The 9,604-nt window shown below is 47.7% G+C and overlaps 1 protein-coding gene across 1 annotated transcript in view; it reads left to right on the forward strand.

Moving 5' to 3' along the window:
- LOC308483200 (membrane progestin receptor alpha-like) overlaps positions 1–8,792 on the forward strand; it is a 30,249-nt gene extending 21,457 nt beyond the window's left edge. Inside the window, exons 2-4 of the mRNA XM_081016799.1 lie at positions 2,331–2,469; positions 3,286–3,412; positions 7,727–8,792. Of these exons, the coding sequence (XP_080872925.1) occupies positions 2,331–2,469; positions 3,286–3,412; positions 7,727–8,640 (1,180 nt within the window). The 3' untranslated portion in view covers positions 8,641–8,792. The remainder of the gene's footprint in view (positions 1–2,330; positions 2,470–3,285; positions 3,413–7,726) is intronic.
- The last annotated feature ends 812 nt before the right edge of the window (positions 8,793–9,604 follow it).

Consider the following 9,604-nt stretch of genomic DNA (forward strand, 5'->3'; position numbering starts at 1 on the left):
CTTTGGTGGTGCTTCCTGAAACCTGTGCAGTACCTAACACAGTCTCCTTTGAATTTCTGCCCCACAGTCTAGGCTTAAGACTGTGGCCAAATGTGGGCTTCCTGTCTTCATGTTTTCCCAGCTGATAATAATAATAATAGTAACAACAACAACAACAACAACAATAATAATAATTTATTATTTATACCCAGCCCATCTGGCTGGGTTTTTCCAGCCACACTGGGCGGCTTCCAACAAAATATTAAAATACGGAAATAATGTTTTCAGTTGATTTGTCCCAGTCTGTTGTGTACACTGGTACAGACTACACTCGTCGAAGGCTACATGTGAATAACATAGGAGTGTACAGCTCAGCTATTTGCGTACACAGGCTGTACACTCATTGACTGTCATGTGTGGGCCTAATGCAGGGAGATTGCCCCAGTATGGATTGTGGATTCTGTACCCCCCCCCCCTTGCTCCACCTTCTGAATCAACACGTCTGCTTTGACTTTTTAATTTGTTTATTGCATTTATATCCCCACAACATCCCTGTGAGATAGGTTAGGCTGAGAGGTAGTGACTGACCCAAGTTCACCTGGTGAGCTTCATGGCTGAGTGTGGGGATTTGAACCCTGGTCTCTCAGTTCCAAATCTGACTCTCACAACTACACCACACTGGCTCTTTGTGGGATTACTTTTGAAACTGAACTACACAGCCACTTTCGTATTTGGTGTGTCTGTCCAGATCTCTGGCACAATGAGAGTTGTCTTGGACCCCTGGGAGTAATCTCCGTGGTTATAGCTATTAAAATTGTTGCATCTGTTGGCCTGGGCTTACTTGCAAAGTAAATAGGCAGAGGGTGGGGCTGTGTGTGTGTTGGAGAGAGTGTGGGGAGGGATGCGGGGACAGAGACGACTAGCTCGGAATGTCGCAAAACATTCACAGAGACCCGCTGGGAGAGAGCTGAGAGAGAGCGAGAAGGGGGCGGGGCAAGGCGGCGGGAACAAGGCTAGTGGGCGGGGCAAGGTTCCTGCTTCCTCTGCTATTGGGCATTTCCTAGGGCGAAGGGCGGGGCTTGAGACGCGGGAACGTTGAATTCTGGGAATCGCTTTGCAACAGGGCGAGTCCGGGCCGAAGCGCAAAGTCTCCTGGTGGGAGAGGCTCTTGTTGGCGCTTCCTCGGATGCAGGTAATGCTGTTGCAAATGCAAGGGGGGCGAAGGGAGGGAGGCAGGGCGGTGTAGTGCTTCCGAGACGCAGATTGCAATCCCGCCCTCCCTGAGAAAAACCTGGGCCGCTCCTTCTCTCTCAGCCTCCCCGGGACGAAATGGCGAGGAGGGAACTTTGTGCTCGCTGTTCTGAGCTCCTTGGAGGAAGGGTGGGGATTTTATTTTATTTTTTTAAAAAAAGGTTGCAAGTCAAAATGTTGCCTGCCATCCTCTACCAGGAAGCATTCAGTGCCCACTGAGCATGCTCAGTTCTCCTGGGATAGTTTGGTCTTCCTAACCTCCCTCTCGCCCTCAGCTGTTTGTGTGTGCAAAACTCTGGGTTTCCTTCAGCCCGCCAATACCTCCGCCTTGTTTCTCCAAAGAGCTCCATGTGGTGTATGTGGCTCTCCCCAGTTTATCTTTACACCTCCGTGGTATAGGTCTAGGCTAAGAGGAAGTGACTGGCTGAAGTGAGCTCCGTGGCTGAGTGGGGAATAGGTCTCAGGCCAACCCCCTTCCCACTACACCACAGGGGCTTCACTGAATGTGCATGGCAACGTAAGAGTCAGTGCTTGGGGAACTGAGTTTGCTGTTAGAGAAGCCTTTCCCTTCAAAGGTGGGAGGCTGTAAAAAATAAAAAACCAATTAAAGGTTTTTAAAAAGATTTGGCAGTCAATAGCAACTGACAGAGGTAGTGGGGAGGTCTGCAGCATTTTGGGGCTGGGGGTGGCTGCTGTGGAATTTACATGTCGCTGATCTGAATAGGGAGATGCGAGTTTTAAATTGCCACTTAGCCATGAACCTTGGTGGGAGACTATGGGCTAGTCATATTCTTGGCTTAACCTACCTGGCTGGGTTCATATGAGGATAAAACGGGGAGGGCGGAGCTCCTGGGAAGTTTGCTTTTCCACATTCATTGTCAGGCGCAGAATTGTTTACCATGAAGGTTGCATCCAACCAACCACTGAGATGGGTGTGGAAGCAGATGGTATCAACGTGTTGAAACAATAATATAGGCTGGCCTTATCCATTGCCTATTTCAGCCCTGAAGCTATTGAGGCAGGTGTATACTTTTCAACCATTCCTCTGCAGCCACAGAGGCTGGTATAACTTAGTATGCATGCCTCTCCTCTCTTCTTAGATTGCAGAAAGCCTTGCATCATCTGAGCACAGAAGACAAACTGCTCATGAAACAGAAGGCCAAAAGCCCAGTGCAGAAGCAGCCTGAGTCTTGTGGTGTCTGGCTGGATACATCAGCCCTTAAAAAACGCAAAATACAGGTAATGGAGGAACAAGCCTGAAAATATGTTTTTATAACTCCACATTCTAAGATCTGCATACGGTGGAGAATTTTTTTTGTCATTCCTGGGTGCCAGCTGATAATTTTAAGACTACTTGGTGAGTTTGTGGTTTGTGTATACTTGGGATATCACTTAATATTGGGCAATGTGCAGTGAGGAGGTAGACACCATGCAGGCTGTCTGGCCTGAGGGCCTGCCCAAACCTGGAACAAACTGTCCTGGAGGAGGGCCATGACTGGTTGGAAGGACCCCTAAATAGGTGCTGCAACACTTTGTCACAGGGCCCACATGCAAGTCCTGTTCCCATGGAACTAACATTTATGGGAATAAATCAGTTCTGAACAATAAGGATGAAGAAGAAGAAGAAGAAGAGTTTGGATTTGATATCCCGCCTTTCACTCCCCTTCAGGAGTCTCAAAGCGGCTAACATTCTCCTTTCCCTTCCTCCCCCACAACAAACACTCTGTGAGGTGAGTGGGGCTGAGAGACTTCAAAGAAGTGTGACTGGCCCAAGGTCACCCAGCAGCTGCATGTGGAGGAGCAGAGACGCGAACCCGGTTCCCCAGATTACGAGACAACCGCTCTTAACCACTACACCACACTGAACGTAAGAACCCTGCAGGATCAGGCCAAATGCTCATCTAGCCCAGCACTTTGTTTTCATGGTTGCTTGTAGGCAGAACTTGAGTGCGACAGCAACACTCCCCACCTGTGACTCCCAACAACTGCTATTCAAAGGGATGAATTCCTGCATGGTGATGAATTCTGACATAGAATTTCTGCTTTCCCACCCAGAGCTTCATGGCTAAGCCAGTATTAAGAACATTGAACCAACTTTCGCACTGTCCTCTTCCAACAAAAGCACCTCTTCAGTGCACCAAGCAAACCACCATTTCCACCTTCTTCAGCACACAACAAGCAGGTATGTTGGTGTTTTTTTTGTGTTCTAGCTGAGGGCAAAAGCCAAAACATGTCATGGGAGGAAGCCGGGCAACTGGAACTTGGGATTCTGGATGTGATGCTCAAAATACTCAAGGTCAGGGCTAGGGAACTTGTGCCGCCCCTACGAAGGTTGCTGGATTACAATTCCCAACATCCCTGACCCTTGGGCTGGTGGGAACTGGGAATCCAGCAACATCTGCAGGGATGTGGGTTTCCTAGTCTGGCTCCAGCCTCTTCCAGATCAATCTGCAGCCCTATTCATGTCTAGAGTAAGGTGCGGAGCTGCACTCCGAGCACTGCCTCTGACATCATGTTTCTTCTCTCCCTGCAAATAACCCAGTTGCATGTGGTGGTGTGAGCAGAAAATCTCAAAGCAGGAGCTCCCACTCATGAGTAGCAGGTACATGCTATCAGGACAAATATTCAAGTGCCCCAGTTGGGCAGAGCCCCTACTTGTGAGCAGGGGTTTGTGCATGGGGATTTCTGATTCCACAACCGTATGCAATGATTATTTTGTGGGCGGGCGGCAGGGCTTAAAGCATTCATTGTTCTACACCAGGGAGCCTTTTTCAGTCCGAGTGCCTCATTGGACTTTTCAAGGGCCACATGCCACGGGGTGGGAGGAGCCAGAGGTAAAGTGAGCTGAGCAATGAATGTAAATGATACCTTTTGTGCAGTAGGCTAGTTTCTGCATACAGCCCTCTCAGTTCTTCATCCAGGCAAGCAAGAGGCATTAAGAGTTCAAGGGTGCAAAGCAGGGCCACGGAGACGCAAGTCCCGGGCAGAGTTCTGAGGATCTGATACGAGTGTTTTCCCACTGTCAGAGCTGCTTCCAGATCCTAGCTCACAGAGGATCACGCTAGCCAGCGATCATTAAACAAAAGTCTTTATTGAGTTACAGTTTCCATTCTCAAGCTGCTGCGTGCAACTCTACGTCTCATGGTTAGATCGGCGAAGCTCCATCTGAGTCTCCGCCCCCTGTACACCAGTTTAAGATTCTAGCCTTACTCCACCTCTTCCGTCTCTCCTTTCTCCTCTGGGTCCTGCTACCCCCCGGGGTCCCTTCCTTCCTGGATTCTTCTGACGCTGACGTTGACCCCCCTGACTCCTCCCCGTCTTTTCGGCGGGCTTTGGGACCTGGCTCCCTATCCGGGCTGCCAACTGCACCGCCCTCCTGTACATTTGAACTTGGCGCGCGCGCCCAGCCTTCAACCTTCCTCTCGACCGTTTCCTCGCTCCCCGATGGAGGCGTGGCCAATCCTGACTCATGTCCTCCCACTGGCAGTGCGCCGCCTGATCCCGATGCCTGGGACTCCTCCCCCCTACTGCACTCTGGTGTGGACGCTGGTCCTGATTTCCAACTGCTTCTCTCTGAGTCCCCTCTGGCCCCTTCTTCCTGGGGTGTCCCCCTCGGCACCCCCCTTGCTCTGACCATGGGAGCCCCTTTCTGTGAATCTTCCGATTCGCTGGAAAGACTCAGAGACCTCGGACCGCTGTCATCGCTAACATTACCTTCGGACTCCTCCCCCTCGCTCTCTATTTCCTCCCTTTCCTGTGCCTCTGCTCCTGAACCCCTGACACCCACCCTTACTGTACCTGCTTGCACCCTATACATGAGCAACGTGTCAGTGGGGCTTCTGCTGCACTTGGCTCCATATGCTGAAAACAAATGGAAGCACCTCTGTTTACAATATTGGATTTGTCAAGAAGCAGAGGGACGCGGGTGGTGCTGTGGGTTAAACCACAGAGCCTAGGGCTTGCCGATCAGAAGGTCGGCGGTTCGAATCCCTGCGATGGGGTGAGCTCCCGTTGCTCGGTCCCTGCTCCTGCCAACCCAGCAGTTCGAAAGCATGTCAAAGTGCAAGTACTGCTCTGGCGGGAAGGTAAACGGCGTTTCCGTGCGCTGCTCTGGTTCACCAGAAGCAGTTTAGTCATGCTGGCCACATGACCCAAAAGCTGTACGCTGGCTCCCTCGGCCAATAAAGCGAGATGAGCGCTGCAACCCCAGAGTCAGTCACGACTGGACGTAATGGTCAGGGGTCCCTTTACCTTTACAAGAAGCAGAGCACTGGGTGTTCAGCTGAATGGATGCCTTCTGTTTTTATAGCAAATTAGGTTAGATCCCCTATTTAAATTTTAACCCCATTCCAAACAAATCTCTAAAATTTTGGTGTGATTTTTACTCACGTGAGTGAAAATGTATAGGCTGGAACTACAGTCAAATACCCCAAGGCTGGACTTTGTGAGGAGAGAAACACTTTGACCTGATCCAGCTGCGTGTCTGGCCTCTGGTCAGGTACACATCAATAGTGCCAAGCATCTTGGGATAGGGAGCACAGTGACCAAATCCAATCTCATTCATTTTTATGCACGACTGATTGTGAAATATCTGATTAGTGTTCCGTACCTGTATGCCTGGTGGATAGATATGGGCACGCATGTCCTAGCTGGATTGGCACATATAAGTGGTATGCAAGCCATGCTACTTTTGACTAAATATTTAACTCTTTAGATGTGCTGTCCTATGAAGGGAAAAATACTCTTTTCCAACATGCTTGTACCATTCCTTAAATGTAGACCACCTCTCCATTACTATACTGAGACTGCTATCATCGTGTTTAATTTTGTGGGGTTTGGAGACTTCTCTGTGTTCTGTTCAGAAAATTTTATTGCTGTGCAACCACAAAACTCTTTTTCATGGAGTGGAAAGCTTAAACTTGCCTTTGTCACCCTGCTGCCATGTTGGCTGGGGCTGATGGGACTTGAAATACAAAAGCATCTGCAGGGCACCAGCATGGCGAAGGCTGGCCAAAATGCTTAAGGTGCAGTAGTTTGCACATTATCCCAACAGCAATGAAAAGGAAAGTATAGGGTTTAATAACTTGCACAACATTTGCAATGCTTTCTGTAAGAGGATTTATTATTTCACACTTCCATCGCACCTTGCATTGTGTAAACACTATACAAAACCACACAGTGTCCTTTAAAAAGCTTTGCTTCTCCATTGTCTGCAAACAAGGGTGCAGAGAGGAGGTAGCAACTGCCCACTCTACATCAAATTTAGAATCACTTGAAAAATTCTATGAGGAACCGGAGGCAGATGGGAAAAGGTAATTGAGAAGAGCAGCAAAAAGTGACCCTACTTTGCTTTCACTTCACTTTTCTCAAAAAGGACAGACCAGCTGTTTTGTTGATTGCAGTCCCATGAAAGGGTATGACGGGAGAGCTGCAGAGATCTGGGGGGAAATAAGAGTGTGGTCTGCTGGCATCAGTCTGAGGATTAACTTGCCAGGCGGCAGCAACAAGGGTGCAGCATCAAACTTCTTGGTGTTCCTTGAACAGTCCTCCTTTTAGGCAGAATATTGATCAGACCTATTGCCCTCATATTGCAGGAAGGTGGGTGGGTAAAGGCAGAATAGTGACTTGCTTAGGGCCAGTGGAGTGAGTTTAGAGGAGTCAACTTTTTAAATCAGGCATAGGCAAACGTGGCCCTCCAGATGTTTTGGGACAACTCCCACCATCCCTAGCTAACAGGCCTAGTGGTCAGGGATGATGGGAGTTGTAGTCCCCAAACATCTGGAGGGCCAAGTTTGCCTATGCCTGATTTAAATAGGGAAAATCTTGCTTGCACTCATGGCCATCCAGCAACACCAGAAATCTCCTGCTCTTTTAATTTAAAGTAACTTAAAACCTACTGAAACATAGACCTTGCATGCAACGATCCTTCATTTCCAGGATACAAATCTGCAAAAAGGGGGAGCCTATAACAACACTTCTAATGTTTCTTCTATCAGTTATCAACAGTGGTGTCTTTTGGGGGGGACGGGGGACTGCTACATCAAACTTTCCCAAACTTATGGTGGCTAAGGCACACTTTTCCTGAAAAGCTGCAGTACCTTTTGCTTATATACTCATCCACTCGCATGTGTCGGAGTCCATGTGCAAGTTGTTTGCATAAGTCACTGTTCTGGGCCTCCCCCCACAACTGGTAGCAGAAACCCATGACAAAGAAAGGTGCCCATGTGGATTCCTCTGGGGTGGGTAGTTCTTCTGAGTCTTTGAGGCAATAGTGATTCCACAGGGGACTGGTAGTTTTGTACTGTTACTAATCTGTTCAGAGGCAAGGGTTGAGCAGTTTGTCATGGAATCAATTATGTGATACCTATTTTTTAAAAAGTTGCCCATGGAAGGCTGCTGATTTGTATTTGCCATTCCAGCATCATACTAAGTTTTTGTACAGGCTGTGTGTTTGATCTGTCTGGTTATATTCAGATTGGGGTTGTTTTTTTTGCAGAGGAAAGGAAAACCAATCCAAACAGAAGGCTGGCTGTTGCATCAAACCGTGCCTCCAAGGTGAACAACCATGGACTGTTTAGGAGTGGAAAAACCATGTTGCCAGCTGACATGCTTCAGGAAGGAGGAGGATGGACCCAACAAACACCAGGTTTACACATTTCTCCTTGCAATTCTACCCCTCCTGAAGCCCAGACTACCACTTGCATCCTTTCAACTGAAATAAGAGACTCTGCTGTGGAGAGAAAAGATCGTCAGTTATTAAACTTCATTCAGCAGCTAGAGGAGAAAAGGGATCCTGATCACAGAACTCTTTCTGATTTGGCTTTGAGAGAGAAAAATAGTGGTTGGGAAAGAGAAAAACATACCACCTTGTTTCCTCGAAGCAGCCAAAGCCTGACAGTTACAAGCAAGGACAACAAGACTCCGAGAAGACACAGATGCCCACCCTCTTGTTATAGCTCCTTCATGCACTCCTGTGACTCTGAGAACATAAATCCTCAGCTAGAGCAGAGTACAATGGAAGTGAAGCCTCTGAAGAGTAGCAATCAATCTGTTGCTGGGCTCTGTTTGAAAATCAACAAGGCCGTCTGCAATTCTGATAAAGGGATTGAGGACAGCCAGGTAGGCCTGCCAATGTTTACGCAGGACTCTGAGGGTCACAAAGTCATTTCTCACCTCTTTGTTCAAGGGAGAGGCAAAACATCTTTACAAAAGAAGCTTCTTGGTGATGAAAGCAACTCTGTAATGAGCCCATCCTACCATGGCTGCTTGGGGGCCTGCTGCTCTGCAGAGAGTTGGACCCACCTATCCCCAGGTGGGAGCATGTCTGTTCTAACAGACAGTAGTGAGAAGTCATGTTATGACTTGTTATTCACAGAGGATTCGGAAGGCAATAGAGTCATTAAACACTAACTCATAATTGCTCAGTGAGAGAGAAATGCCCCTAATGCAGACTTTCAAAACAAACTGATGCAGACCTTAGGTGTATATATGTAGCGTTCATACTTATTCTGCATGCCGGTTTCTTTATAACTTGTACATTGCCTAATAAAGAAAGGATATCATATGGAGTATTGTTAATGGTTCCAGAAGCTGCAATTGGAAAATATGCAGCTGTGTCAGGAAGAAAACCCAGATTACATTCTAAACAAGCAGGGTCTTTCTTCATGTGCTCTATTAGGTCATTTTTGTCTTAAGCAAGAAGACTGTTGCTTTGTGGGATAAGGCTTGTATTCCTAATTGTTACACTGTGCCTTGCCCACTGCTCCTTGCAAGGCTTCCCAACTACCTACCATTCAGTTTTCTATGAATTTTCTTTATCAGGTGGAGGTAGAATTAAAGTGGAGGCTGCCTTGGACTCTGTTCTCTGTGTTTTAAAATGAATTGGTACCTTTTAAAAAATCTGGATCTTTGTATGCAGGGGGGGGGGAGGTTGCTTTAACGTTGCAAATTTCATCTGGTTTCTTACTATTTTTATCAGATTTTTCCCCTGGAAAAGATAAAGGACAAAAGAATACAGATTAGCATTTTGATGCTAACGGTGTTGTGTGGATGCTACAGAAAGCCTGCATGGCTAACGAGCACTGAGCTTACAACACACTAGAAGGGAAGCATTTATATGGCCCTTGTCTGTAACTGACATAATGGAGAATTTTGGCTTAGTATATAGCAAGCTCTTCATGCCAAAGCAATCAGAATTGTAGAGCTGGAAGGGACCACCAGGGTCATCTAGCCCAACCCCCTGCAATGCAGGAATCTTTTGCCCAACGTTGGGGCTCGAACCCACAACCCTGAGATTAAGAGTCTCATGCTCTACCAACTGAGTGATCCCAGGTTCATGCGAGAGTGACTGCAACTTCCTGGCTTATAATACATG

This window comes from Podarcis pityusensis, assembly GCF_964106645.2.
Source record: "Podarcis pityusensis genome assembly, chromosome: 8".
NCBI lineage: Eukaryota > Metazoa > Chordata > Lepidosauria > Squamata > Lacertidae > Podarcis > Podarcis pityusensis.